The sequence below is a fragment of the Thunnus albacares genome, chromosome 3 (assembly GCF_914725855.1).
Source record: "Thunnus albacares chromosome 3, fThuAlb1.1, whole genome shotgun sequence".
In the NCBI taxonomy this organism is placed as follows: Eukaryota; Metazoa; Chordata; class Actinopteri; order Scombriformes; family Scombridae; genus Thunnus; species Thunnus albacares.
In genome coordinates, this window is record NC_058108.1 from 33,626,006 (window position 1) to 33,640,477 (window position 14,472).

Below are 14,472 nucleotides of genomic sequence, written 5' to 3' on the forward strand. Positions count from 1 at the left end.
CACATCTATTCAGTGACAGCAGTAGTGGGAGCCGCCACCTCCAGTGACGGCAGCCTTTTTCCTCTCCCTCTCTCTGTCTATCTCTCTCGCCCACATGCGCTCTCCTCCCCTGGGGAAGAAAAGAGCCCGAGGCTGCATGGACATGATGAGAAGAGAGAGAGAGAGAGAGAGAGAGAGAGAGAGAGAGAGAGAGAGAGAGAGGAGAGGAAATCGTGATTACTCTGAAGCATCCGACCGGGAAGCTCTAGAGAAAATGTGAAGACAGAAAAGGGAGAAAACAGTTTGTCAAAGAAAAAAAAAAAATTGAAATAAAAAAAGGAGAAGGGAGATCTGATGCGAGTTCAATGTGATACTAATATGTGTTGCAACGGCTGTGCCAAGCCAGCACACCAGGCTGCAGAAACTTGATTTGAGGGGAGGGAGGGAGGGAGGGAGGGAGGTTGGGGTTCTTATGAGACTGGCATAACTGGAATGCCATAAGCTGCCACAGAGCTTACTCAGGAGTCTATTATGAATTCACTGGCAAGGCTTTGAAATTCAAATGGAGCCTGGCGGAGTTTCTTTTTTTTTTTTTTTATCTCCACAGAAACGCTGGCTATAGCTTTTGAGATTGCCATATTACCAATGAAAAGAGAAGAGGGGGGAAAATTGTGAATCATCAGGGAGGGATGTGGTGGAGGAAAGCCGCTGAAACTGAAATCTTGTGATGAATGTTTTGTTTTTCAATTAATCAATTAAATCTTTTAAATTGTCAGAAAACGGTGGAAAATAACCATCCAAAATTCCCAAAGACACAGGGTGACGTATGTAAATCGCTTATTTTATCCAACTAATGGTCCAAAATCAAGAGATATCCAATTTATGATTTAAAACAGAAAAAAAAACTGCACATTTTTTGGCATTTTTGCTTTATAAACAATTTAAATGATTATTAATATTGTTGGTAACCAATAGTAACCAACTGATCAGCACTAAAAACACTGTTGTATACATCAAGTAGTGTCTCAAGTAGATCTCAATTAAAGTGATGCTTTAAAAGGAAGAAAAAAGCTAAATTAAACAGTTTTTGGTTGATATAATAAATAAATAAATAAATAAATAATAATACTTTTGTTTGAAGCAGTTGTTTATATGCTTGTTTGCTTTAAAGGATAATCACATCCCAGATCTTAAAACTGACCAATTTTCACGTTTATCACTACATCATCAGTGATTTGTGTAACCTGTCTTTACATGGTGATATGTGAAGTATAATTACGTTTTCTTTACATAAACAGATAAGAGATTTGATTTAACGGTTGTTTGCTTTTCAGCCATCAGCAACTGGAGGGCACAGTTTATCCAGCTTTTTATTTACAACCTTACATGAGTGATTATTGCTCGTGGCCTCACTTTGTCTTCTCCCCGCAGACTCAGTATGACAGGTTAATTTAACCAGGCGCTCTTCAAAAGTGATGGAAAACAAATTGGCCACAGGCAGAGCCCGGCTGCTTCCTTTGTGCAGCTGAATTGAATGACTCATTCGGTGATAATCTGCAACAAAGGGAGGGACGAGATGTTGACATCTCCAGGGGGGTGGACCCCCTTATTTCTGGGGCCATAATAGCTTTCTGAGGCAGGGGTAGGTGGGGAGGTGAGGGGAGGGGGGGGGGCTTTTACTGCAGACGCGTCTGAATTGATTTCTTTAAGGACAGAGCAGATGCTTTTGTCTCAAACGCATCAATTCACAAAACCTTCTGATTTGGCAAAAAGTCCCAGCATCTATTATCATTTGGCACCAAAACTTTTTAATCCCACTAACAAGAGAAGACTAAATAAAATTACCAGTGACTAATGATGATAAACATACCGTTTTGTCATTGTGATAAATTATGTGCATTAAGTTAAAACCAAATTATAGGAAACAAGGATGTTATTTTCAGCCGACAAAGAGAGAGTCACGCATCCATCCGTTTAGAGTGCAGGTGCAAGAGAAAACAGTCATGTCACATTATAATGTAAGATACGGCTCGATGTTCTTGCATAGTAAAATAATTTATTCAGCCAACAAACGTTCAAAAACATGCCATCAAAGAGACGGCTTTGAAAATTAAGCTCTGGTGATTTTGTGCTTCATGTGTCCTCTCTCTGCTTGATACCAAAAAAACTACAAAATCGGATTTTGGCTCATTTAGGCTGAGACGGTGAGCTCCACACTTAAATCAAGTAGGATTTTTTTCATGTAAATTTGATCTTTATGTTGCACTAACTCTGCTTATAACATAAAGTTTTGCTTTAACACATGAAATGAGAGTCTACCATTAAATTAAAAGGGAATAATTTCACTTCACCTGCTAGAAAAGACAAATCAAAAGTGAAAGATCTAAAATGACTATCACATCATCCAAAACATACTCTTGGTATTGAAAATCACATGTTGTTGTTGAGAAGTTACATATGTTCATCTCAGTCAAAAGGTTTTATAAGTTTTTACCTACATCGATATATACAGCATCTTCTCAAACATGGCTGGGCATTATAATGGGATACAAGCAAATTTTGATAAGTCTGATACTGTTTTTATACAATCTTCAATCATATAGAGATGGGTTTCTTCAGGTAAATTATGGTATGAGGCTATAATAAAGAAACGACGGTGATAACAGAGGCTAGACCTGAATAAAAGCCTTTAAACTATTTACATTGCAAGAACACAACCAGCACTAATTATCAGACCTATCACACCAGTATAGATTAATACTTCATCATACTAATCAGATACTTTGCTGCAGTGATCCTGTAATTATTCTACGCTCTCCGGAGATATGTTGTCTTTTAGCATATTTCCTAAGGTTTATTTACAAGGTTATAATAGTATGTTTGGAGGTTTTTTGAAGAAAACTGAATTTGATTAGAGCTGATTACAGCAAACGTTTTGTTATAACCAACCTGTTTTTTTTGCTGTTGCTCCAAATTAAGAAGTGACATAAAGTACTTCGAGGCTAAGAGCTACTTTTCAATAATATCATGATGGACTATCTCGAACTCTGAGGAACCACACCGCCTGTACAGCTGAATTCTTTATTAACTTCAGAGACACTTCACTGGCTGAACCTGACCTCTGACCTTCCTGAAGGGGGGTGAGAGAGTTTCTTTATGGCATCAATAAAGTCTGACAGCATTATCATTATTATAATCAATACTGATAAATAGAAGCTGGAACAGATTAAATGTTACTTAAAGCTGCAACGCAATCAGAAAAAAAAACATTTCTATCTCTGAATATGTTCTTATTCCAAGCCATGAAGATTTAAATAAATGGAAAATGATGTGTTCATGGATTGTAAAAACCATAGAGATGCTTATGAACTTGGTGTTTGTTTGTGATGCTTATCATCAGACAGATCGTACCAGCTGCACACACACACCTCTCATTAATCATATACCGCCCTCTAGTGAACAAACACAAGCACTACATTGATGTGTCAGTTACAGTATATGGCTGCTGATTGGCAATTAATTCCTCCTACTGACTACATACTGTACTGTAAACAATGGGGGAACAAATGTAAACATTCATTAAAACACGACAACAGGCTTTCTGTAAGAAACATAAGAAAGTTTTAATCCAAAGCGGACAGTTCGCCAAGGAATCCAATGTACAGGGTTAACTTATTTTACACTAAAATACAAAAAAAACCAAAACGAACAAGTTACCACAGTTTAAACCAGATGATACAACAGATGAGTTCACTGTCACACTGGAAAAGCGTGTTCTGAGAAGGAGTTAAGACGTTTTAATACATCATCTTAAAACAATAAAAATTCAGTGTAAAAGCATTTCTCATTGACCTTCAGTAACAAAGAGATAAGGTGCAACCAACCATTTTCGGATAAGTTTAAAAAGGGACTGAAATTCCTGCCAATTGGTCGTATTTAACTTTATGTTTCTGTCATTCTCACAGTGTCCAGAAGAACTCATCAGTGACCATGCATAGAGAAAATAGAGATCAGTAACAAAATGTTTCACATGTAACATGAGAATACAAATGAAAGAAAACAGAAGTGCAACAATTAAAATAATAAGGGTCTTTTAACGGGCTTTTTTGTGTTTCAAATATTCAGACATGCTTTCATTTGAATCACAAAAGTAAACCTCAAAAAAAATAAATAAACAAATGTACCTTTAATTTAGCTCAGTTTGACATTTTTGTAACCAATTTTTGCAGCAATAAATAAAACAGAATCCAATTTAGCTCCCCCTTAAAAACAAAAAAAAAGTCCCATGTGGTCCATTGTACAAAATGACCTTTAAAATATGAGTATACATCAAAAGGAGGTAAGGTCATTTACTGTCCATGTCAGTCATGTTCAACATATCACGTCCCACAAACCCGTCAACAACATCCACAATACTTTCAAAACACGATACACCGAGAGCAGATTCCCAACAACAGGCTAAAGCAAGAGGAGAAACATAGAAGGTCTCCTAAAACCAAATGTTGTGCATCATAAATAAAAGTATCTAGTAGAGAGCTAGTTTGAGTTAAAGCCCTTATTGGTGAGCGAGGCGGTGGATCCACCCAGCAGGGGGGTTAATCAAGTATATCGCGGTCCACGTCTTAGATTTGTTCAGTGATTTAAACAAATTAATGAATCAAGTGAAAAAAAAACGGCAATTCAGACCGATTATCAGGCTAAGTCAACAGTCAACACTGTTCGAGATGAGCCTAGACACTTGGTATCTGAAAATAATAATTTAGTTGTCAGTACTGAACATTGGGAAACTGGTACTGGTGCATCTCTTCTTTCTACACAACAAGTTGAGCAGACGTCAGTTCAGTCAGGCCGTAAAGAACTGTGTGAGAAAAAGGAACAAATCCACAGTAATTCACAGTCCAAGTCTTTAAGCTAGCTTGTGGAATTTACATGTCAAACAAAATATTGTTTTGAAAAGGTATGATATTGGTGTGTAACCTCTTCATTAGATGTTTTGATTGGTGCTCTATCAGAAACCGGTTGATATTTACTGGTTCCTTTAATTTACACTCATCTTTCATCGTATCTGTATGGCTAGTTTGGAATGACACACATTAAATCCAACTTACATAACAGATTTATGTCATTGAACCGACAGCTGAAAGCAGAACAGGTTACATTGTCTGAGTTGTGACCATGTGAAGTTACTTTCTTTCTTCAACTCAGACACGTCTTACCAAGAGGACGTCCGTACGTACACACCGTTATGAGAAGAGAGGACCTGACTGTAAGACAAAACTGCTCATCGCCACCTGACAAAACATACATAAATACGCTCCTTCAACTTTCATTTAAACCATCAACATAAAGTCTCTCAATCACTTTAAAAAAAAAATAATAAAAAGAAACGACCCTTCTCTTGTCCAGTTGAAGAAAAAAAAAAAAAAAAAATCAAATCCCATTGAGCATCTGGGACTGTCATTTCACATTTGACAGATTCACAAATATGGATCCAACTAGTTGATGGTTTCATTATGACAAAGACTGTGAGAAAAGTAAAGGCGGTTTAAAATTAAAATCATATTTTTCACATCAGGATGAGAAATGTTCACCCAGCTATCATCCAGTACACAAAGTCACCAACGTAACGTACCAAAAAACCACACATCACCGTTCCCAATAAGACCAAAACACACACACACAAACACACACATACATACTGTACAACATGTATACTGTAAGCTCGTCTAGCTAGTGGTCATAGATTCTGATACAGTAGCTAACAAAACATGTTTCAAGTGATAAGTGGCACACAAGCGGGTCAGAGTCAGCGCAACCGAACCAAAGCAAAGACCCTGATCAACTGTTCTGATTATCATTAGAGGTAGAGCTAGGTGATAAGTTTAGACAGTGTTTATTCAAAACAGAGCACCATGCAACATGATGAGTATTAATGCTTACGCGTGAATAGTTTAGCATATTTTAAAACATGATCTTTAAGCAGATCATGTCATGCAGACTTGTGGTTGTGCCAGATGTGGGAGTTTTTCCTCACTTTTATTCAAATATCTCAACCTTAAACTTTATCAAGGTAAACGCATGAAATTCTTGATGATTTTAAATAAATTTAAAAAAATATAGTCTCACCTGACCTGAATCAGTCAGATTCAATCCCAAAGTACTGTTGCACCAATCTGTTGGCCATTAGTGGTGCATTGTGTGGTCTAAAAATAAAATTTAATAGATTTCAAAGAGTTTTAAAGAGTTAAAAGAGTAAAAATGGAATGCAGACTTCATTTGGTCCCAAAGATTTCCATACTTGTACAAACCCAATGTCTGTGGGGCCCGTTGAAGTCAAGTGTGGCTGATCAATAATGCAATATTTTTCATATTTTGCAGCATAAGCGAATCATGCTACGCTTCATACACAGTTTCATCATCTAAATGTTAAAATGTGTAAAATCACTAATGAAGACAACTGAAAGAAATTAGGGAATTTTTTTAAACTGTTAATGAAATTATAACGTGATTTTTTTGTGTGTTTTATCAGATATATATTGAATTAAAAATGCATTTTGTATGATTTTAATTAGATTTATTTTATCACCGTCACGCAAAGCTACAGCGGAGCATTTTATTTAATTGTCAGTCCAGCAGTGGACAGAAGACAGAGGTCCTGGCTTTGGTTTGGCTGGTCTGGCTGAGGCTAAAGCAGCTGTATATTAGTCACAGTTAAAATAACGGTAGACTTACTACGATGATAACACAATGATAAAAAAACGAGGAATAATAATATTAATACTGCCTCAAGTCCTGTCCGAGACGAGGAGGAGGTGTCAGGTTCTACACCGAGACGTCCTGAGCAGGAGAGAAACACATCCTGGAGATGGAGGGAGTGTCCTGCTGAGAGACGGATGGAGGGATAGATGGATGGATGGAGAGAGGTATTCATAAATTACAACACTGACAGCACGGATATTTGTCCAGAATATCATGCAATTTTAAAAAAAATTATAAAAATCATTCAAAAATACAAATAAATGATATAAATGACCAAACATAAATTTCCCATTTGACTTGATTTGCATGTTTATGTAATTTAATAAACTATGGAGTACATGCAATGTGAGCTTATGTCCTATGCAAGAAAAAATGTGGTCTCACAAGTCTGAGGAAAAAACAAAACAAAAATATAAATACAGGTTTCCAAAACTCTCTTCAATTAAAAAAAGAAAAAAAAAGCAACTTGTGAGTCACTGTGGATTCTGTTTTTAAGTCTTGATTTACTTGCAAAGAGTCAATTTACAGAACTGCAATGCAAAAAATATGTTTTTTCACATTGGTTGGAACTGTTGTGTTAAAATGTACTGTTGTGTGTGTGTGTGTGTGTGTGTGTGCCTCTAAATGTATGAATAGTGATTTTTCTGGTGTGTCATACCTTGGACACCTTCAGAGCTTTGTTCTCATTAAAAGAGAAATCTGGGTTTTTTACTACCAGCCCTGCCTTCCCCATTACAGGACCATTCAATGGGCTATTCACCTGTGTACACACACACACACACACCAAAATTATATTATTTTTGACATCAAGCTCAAACAGAAATTGTCAGTCATCAGGTAATTTTGTGAAATAGACATTACACAAAGCCAACAAAAGTGTGCAGTCACTCAGTCGCAAAACAAAACATATGAAGTACATTAGATATTATTTGTCTAAAAATCAGTGATAAAAACAGCTCACCTGCTGCAGGATGATGTTCTCTTTGCCAGGTTTTCTTCCTGTCCTGGTGACGGTATCCGGTGAGACGTGCCTAAGTCGCCTCTCTGCTGTCAGCTGCTCGCCACGAGCCTTGCGCTGGTACCAGAGCATTAAGTGGACAAACAAGTTGAGAAAGGCCAGTTTAGCTCAGATTATGTAGGATTGGGTGAAAATATTCATCAAAATATCAATGTGAAATCTTGATCTTGATGAAACTTCCTGTTTAAACAAACCCTAACTAACAAAATTAGGGCCACTAGGGACGTCCTGGTGGCCTTAGTCCAGTTGGGGACCTTTGCTACATATCATCTTTAATCTCACTTCCCTCATTTCTTGTCAGACAATATGTGTGTATATCGTTTCTGTACCTTGATGAGTCCACCAAAGGAGCGTGAACGGAGATGTTTCTTGCTAGGACCTGGGGGGACTTGGCAGCGCTCATTGGTAGGCGTGCCTGAGGTGGTCTGTTTGACTAACTGCATGTAGGAAACAGAGGACATCCTTTACATTTTATATTTAAGATATTTAACACACCAAGTGTTTTGCACTCAGGACGTTCAACAGTAGAAATGAGCTCAGCTCCTAGAGTTATGTGTTCAAAACGAACCTGTCGGACAAGTTTCTTCTTCTTGGCGGAGTCCGGCATGTTGTGGTGGACGTGTCTGAAGAGCTCCTTCAGGGCCTCCTCTGTGTATTGTTGAGCTGGTGACTGGCACTGGTCCTGAGAGCTGGGACCCAGAACAGCCGTCCTCTTCTGGGGCAACACCGTCCGCTGAGCAGGAGAGCCATTTACTGGCAGCAGCTCCAGATCATCCTGTCAGAGTAAAGGACGAGTTAGGCTGCCTGTTTACTTTAAAGAGGTCATATTACGCCCCTTTCCAGTCGTGGTCTGTTTACAAAATATTTTTTTAATGGTCAAAAAGGACCGAGTTACAGCTATACAAGCCACAGATGCCCTGAAACGAGCTGCATCTTTTCACTGCCCCTCTCTTCTGATTGGCTGACTGTTTCCTGAGAGACGCATACCCAGGCCAACCACAGGTAAAGGATGGTGAAACACAGAGAGCAGAGCAGAGGAGATAAACTAGCGCTGCCATAAATAACAGCAAAACACACTAGAAACTCTCACACTGAGTTGAAACGAGTGCATATAAATTAGGTAAATAGCATTAATAAACATATTTTGTTTCTTTCAGGAAGGGCTGGCCGCTGCTCCAAGGCAATGGTTGAGGAAACGCTGAGTGTATAGTTGTGACATCACAACCTTACAGAGGTCCAAACGGCTCGTTTAAAAGGCACAGATTCTGAATACAGGCTGTGTGCGTTTCTCCATGGACTGAGCGTTTTGATACTTTCACAGTATTTATATAGCACCTAGATCTGCTTTATAATGAAAAAGAAATGGAAATGTCCCTCTCTGCAATATGTCCCCTTTAAATGGCAACAATGGGTTTGATCTTCACATTATTTGCTGTTGTTTAATTTATTGATTTATTTATTTCATTTAGATCTCTGAAGCAGGAAAAAATGGGTAATCTAATGTGAACTCCCTCCACTAACCTTGGTCTGCAGAGCTTTGGACCCAGTGAAGTGCACTCTGGCATATTCCCGCAGGTAGACCGGAGCCTGAATAACACACAACACACACAAAACCTTTTGCATATTACGTTGGTAGAGCCCACTTTGTTTATGTGCTTGAAACTTACTAGATTATCAACCAAGGTTCAATTTATAATTGTTTGATTGTTCGTTTGCGTACCCTGAAGAGTTTCTGTGAGTGTTTGATGAGGAAGGCCATGCTGTTGTTCAGTTTCTTCAGATTGTCTTTCAGGTCACCGGCTGTCATCTGGAGCAAGACACAACACAAGTCACTTAATTAACTCTAACACCCAAAGCTGAATATATTCATATTACACTTCTACACATAGTGTAATGTGTGAGCAGTTTCTGGCAATTTAAAAATTTCAACTGCAATTAAACTATTATTTTCTCAAAAGGTGGATGACCATTTGCGGTAATTTGCTCCCAAATTAAACAAAATTATCTTAATTCATGATTTTAGCTGTACTCATGCAGCCTCTGGTCCTTGAATCTCTGTTATACGGTACAAATCTTACGTGTCTAGGCCAGAGAACATGCGGGGCAAACATGAGGGCCAGGTTAAAGGCAGACATCTTGTTCTTGTCCTGCTGTTTAGCGGTGTGGTAGAGCAGGTCCAGCAACAGTTTGAGCAGTGAGCGGTTGGCTTGAGGTAACAGCAGGAAGAGAAGCTGCAGGGCTTCGATTTGACGCTCCTTGTTGGGTATCGCAGTTTTGTTGCCGTGTTCATCAAACAGAGTCATGTCTGGGAAAAGGATGAAATGGATGATGGTGAAGGGATGAAATCCACAAATATATTTATTCTGTATTAGCCTGGAAATTCAGCATTTTTTTTTACAGACACTCATTTCATGAATGAATATGAGGCGTTGTAGCCGCCTGTGTTCAAGTAGAAATATGACAGAATAATCAAGTAATCGAGTGCGTGTGTCCCTACCAGCTATCTTCAGGTGTGCGTGGAAGTGTTTATGTGTGAGCAAGGGCTCGGGCAGCTCTCCCAGGAAAGTCTTGAGCAGCGTGGCGACGTCGTTGGGGTGGAAGTCTCCAGAGTCCAGGTCAACATCCACTCCACTGTTGAGGAGCTCCTTAAGGGCCTGCTGCCGAATACTATTCCCCGGCACCCGAAACAGACCCTCCACATGCAGATCTGAGCAGAGCATAGCAGGCGGGGATGAGATGGTGAAAACTCTTGTTTGTGTGAGCGCTCACTAATTCTTGACATTTATCTTACAAATAGTAAAAAAAATCTGCAAATAATTTAAATTTTGCAAATTGACTTGCATTCCCAGAGAACACGCCATTGATATTATTCTAATTTAAAAGAGCAAGAAGCTGTTAGCTTCTGAAAGGCAGAGCGGTGAGGATGTCAAATCAACTGTGAAGGAGGGATCTGTCCATTTTATTTAGATGACTTACTTTTGCTGAGGTACTCAATAAGCTGGTAGATCTGTGCAATGCTGCTCTCAGTCAGCGGAGTCCCAAACACAACACCTTTATCTGTGAAAGTAATGGGAATGATGACTGTGTGTGACAATCTCGAGACAAACGAGCAGGTAAACATGGGTTGGCAGCTGAATTAACACTAAAGGCCAAAACATGCTCTCTCAGACATCCCATTCAACACATCAAAGAACACATTAGCACATGAGATGAATAAACAGGCGACAGGAAATTAAAATGCATTAACAGGTAGTTATCGGTGTGTGTTTAATGCCAGCTGTTAAATTCCATTGTGATTTAAAAATGTGAAGTGGAGGAATAGATGGAGCCCCTCTATCAGCAGAACCTAGCAGATCTGTCTGAGCCGTTGTTCCCAATGTTATTCGCACTTGTCCTGTTTCTATTCTCTGACAGCACAATGCATCCCTCGCTTACAAAAGTGATCTCTGTGGTTCATCAGAGCACACTGACAATGAAGAAATTAGGAATGTGGTGAAACAGGATCTTGGAAAGGGCTCGAAAGCTCACACAAAGACCTGAAGATTCTTTTACTCACTTACCACAGCGACTGTTGGACTGCAAAATTAGCGACTAGCCATGTATTTACTTTTATGACACGCTGATTTTACAATAAAACTAATCCTACAAACAATTATTTGTTTACAGCCGCATATCTGGAGGGAATTTTTTTGTAAAACACTATCTCATACATTAACTCACACACACATATGGTCAACTGTTCACAAGGATGATTGCTGCCCAATGTTCAGTCTAAATCATGAATGACAGACAGTACTGCTGCTCTGCCAAATGTTTTTAATGTCAATGTAGAGAATGACATTCACTGTAGCTATTGCTGAGGGTAATTTCTAAATGATGTCACTAAGTTGACCTCTCACCTTTGCGTTTGAGGAAGTTGAAAGAGCGAAAGAAGCCTCCGTTTCCACCTGTTGGGGTCTTAGGACCCTCCTCACCCAGGAGCTGGGAAAACTCTGTCCCAGGAAGATCAATAAGGCGAGTGATGTTACTTAGCACCAGCTCCAGAAAAACGTCAGGGTTCTCATGGCGGAGTTTCTCCACAAAAAAGTCCGGGTTGAAGATGACAGGTGGTCGGCCGGCACGTGAGCCCCCCGGAGATTCGTCACGATTGGTCACCATACTGCTCACTGTACCTCTGAGGGGGGAGAGACAGGAATATAGTAAACCAGCTCTATCTTTGTATGCGAGAGGGCATCAAACTCAGGTTATGATTAGGAAAAAAAACACAAGTTGATAAGTGCTGCTTAATGGATATACATATGCTTTAAACACTAGAAAAACTACTGTGCTTGTTTGGGTACTGTGGCTGCTCAGTGCTCCTATATAGTTAACATTAGCCAAAGAGGGAAATATTGTACTTTCTACTCCACTACATTTATTTGACAGCTTAAGCTAAGTTAAGCCCGACCCCTAGGTTAGGAACCACTGGACTAAACTAGCTAATTGTATATAAAGTAGATCAAACTAGCTCCATCTCCAGCAGCTACAACAGTAACATGCTGCTCTAACACTGATGCTTCAGTATTAATAATCTAATGATGTCATATATAATAATATATCAGTGAGAAGCACCACACCACTACTTTTACTGCAATACTCCAAGTACATCAAGCTGATAATACTTATGTACTTTTAGTACATGGTGGGATTTTTCATGCAGGACTTTTACTTGCAACGTAGTATTTATACATCGTTGTGTTGATACTTTTACTTAATACTTCTTCCACCACTGAGCTTGCTTAATGGGCAGTTAGTCCAAACAAATAGCAACACAAGACCCCTCAGCTAGCAATTCTAACATTAGCAAATGCAAGCTAAGGTTTCCCACTATTACCTCCGAAATAAACATTTAAATTGTTTCCAACAATGTCAATTCATTAAATTATAACCGGTAAGTTAACTACAGTTACGGAAACGTTATTGTTAAACAGCTAACGCTAACGTAACTACGTCGTTGTCACTCAGTTTTATCAACGTACCTCGTGATTTTAACCAGTTTAAAGTCTCACAAGTTTAGCTTTAGCCGTAAGTATTACTAACTCTACGTCTGTGTAAATACCAATGAAAACATATCGATGTTAGACTCAAGTCATTCTTACCTTTTATTTTGTGTGTTTTCATCGACATCTTTACCCGCAGCCATGTTCAGTTTGAATCCTCCGCTGTTCTCCTCCAAGCCCCGCCTACCTCGTCAACCATTGGTGGTTTGTCAAAGGTGGGTGTGACATAGTGACGCTGATTTGCATGTCCCTCACTGTGATTGGTCGGTTTGAATTCCCCAGCTTTGTCAAGAGGAAAACAACCTCTATGCGGAGTTGTAGGTAGATTGCATACATTTCTACAGTATATACTACAAATACAGTATTTCAGTTTGGTTGTATTGACATGATATACAGTGTATGCAACTGATTAGCTTGTAAGGATCATTTTTATTGATCAGTAAGCCACAACAGGCTGTGTTGTATTGAAAGTGAATTTCAGGTCTACTTTTCATATAGATTGTTTTGTATACATAGTGTAGCTTGCTCTCTGTTAACCTACCTAGTGCCTCTGGTCAGGCATTTCTTACATACCACCTATGAGTTCAACAGCCATAACAAAACAAGGAAGTAAAACAGAGGCTATTTGCATTTAAGGAACAGAAAAAACCAACTCCTCTTTCTTCTATCAGTATAACTGAAAGAAGAAAGAGGAGTAGATGAACTGACTATATGGTAACAGCATATAGAGCATATTTCTGTGTAATAATCAAATGGACCCAGATATCAGTGTTCATCCACAAAAGTTGTTGATGTGAATTTCACCAGAGAGATGACTTTACGGTACTGTCAACTCAGCAAATTCAATCCTCTCTTTAAAAGAGTCTGCATCTAATCTAAACTAATTTTTTCAGTGTTAAAACTATAACTTGGTATGTTTTGTAACATTGTTAGCACATAGCTTTATTAAATTGGAAACAGAAAAACCCACCAGCCCACTTAACTTTGCTGAAAGATGTGATGAAGCAGTTATAGTTAGAACAAAGTTAATTTTCTCTGAGAGGGAATGTTAATAGGTTCTATTTGATTTTGGTAACCTGTCATAGACTATTTTAATAAGACAAACCCATCATTGGTATCTGAGAGAGAAAGACCTTGTTGACAAAACTTATCCTTTAATACGGTTATGATTTTTTTAGCTTATAAATTCACAAGAACACATTTTATTATCAACATGAAATCATAAAGTGAATTTAAATGTAAAGAACAACTTGCTGAGTAGAAGTCAGTAATGTTTTAGGCCTTAAAGGTCAACACAGAATTTAGTCTGAAGCATTATTATTAAAAATATTTTAAAAATGTCTAACTCTATGTAAATTGCATGAATGAGGTTCATTGAGTCTTATATTGTCATCTCTCTCCATCAGTTGGACTCTTCTGTGTATGAGAACGTCTCAGACTTGCAGGTCGTCGCTGCAGCACAAACAGAAGACACAGAGGAGCAGGAAGACATGGAGTAAAGTCCAGTCAGGTTGGAGCATCATGAAAGGAAAAAAACAGGCCAACATCAGTTTCATAGTTACAGTTATGAGAAGTAACTCACCGAAATGTCATGTGATTTTGTTGTGATGCAGTTGAAGCAGAGGCTGGACTCACCTGATGGAAGCAGAAAGTGAAATATGACAGTGGAGAGAGAGG

The 14,472-nt window shown here is 38.6% G+C and overlaps 1 protein-coding gene across 2 annotated transcripts; it reads right to left on the reverse strand.

Annotated features, from left to right (window-relative positions):
- Window positions 1-6,066: 6,066 nt before the first annotated feature.
- arhgap19 (Rho GTPase activating protein 19) lies at window positions 6,067-12,966 on the reverse strand. Of its 2 annotated transcripts, none has more exons than XM_044340469.1 (12): window positions 12,895-12,966; window positions 11,656-11,930; window positions 10,733-10,813; window positions 10,254-10,463; window positions 9,835-10,061; window positions 9,477-9,563; window positions 9,278-9,343; window positions 8,325-8,531; window positions 8,086-8,193; window positions 7,700-7,813; window positions 7,397-7,498; window positions 6,067-6,858 (listed from the first exon to the last, which is right to left on the reverse strand). In XM_044340469.1, the coding sequence occupies exons 1-12, from the start codon at window positions 12,936-12,938 to the stop codon at window positions 6,802-6,804; spliced, it is 1,578 nt and encodes a 525-aa protein (XP_044196404.1). In that variant the 5' UTR covers window positions 12,939-12,966; the 3' UTR covers window positions 6,067-6,801. The 2 variants fall into 2 exon arrangements, with proteins under 2 accessions (XP_044196404.1, XP_044196397.1); XM_044340462.1 differs by having other exon boundaries at window positions 6,067-6,861.
- Between the last annotated feature and the right edge of the window lie 1,506 nt (window positions 12,967-14,472).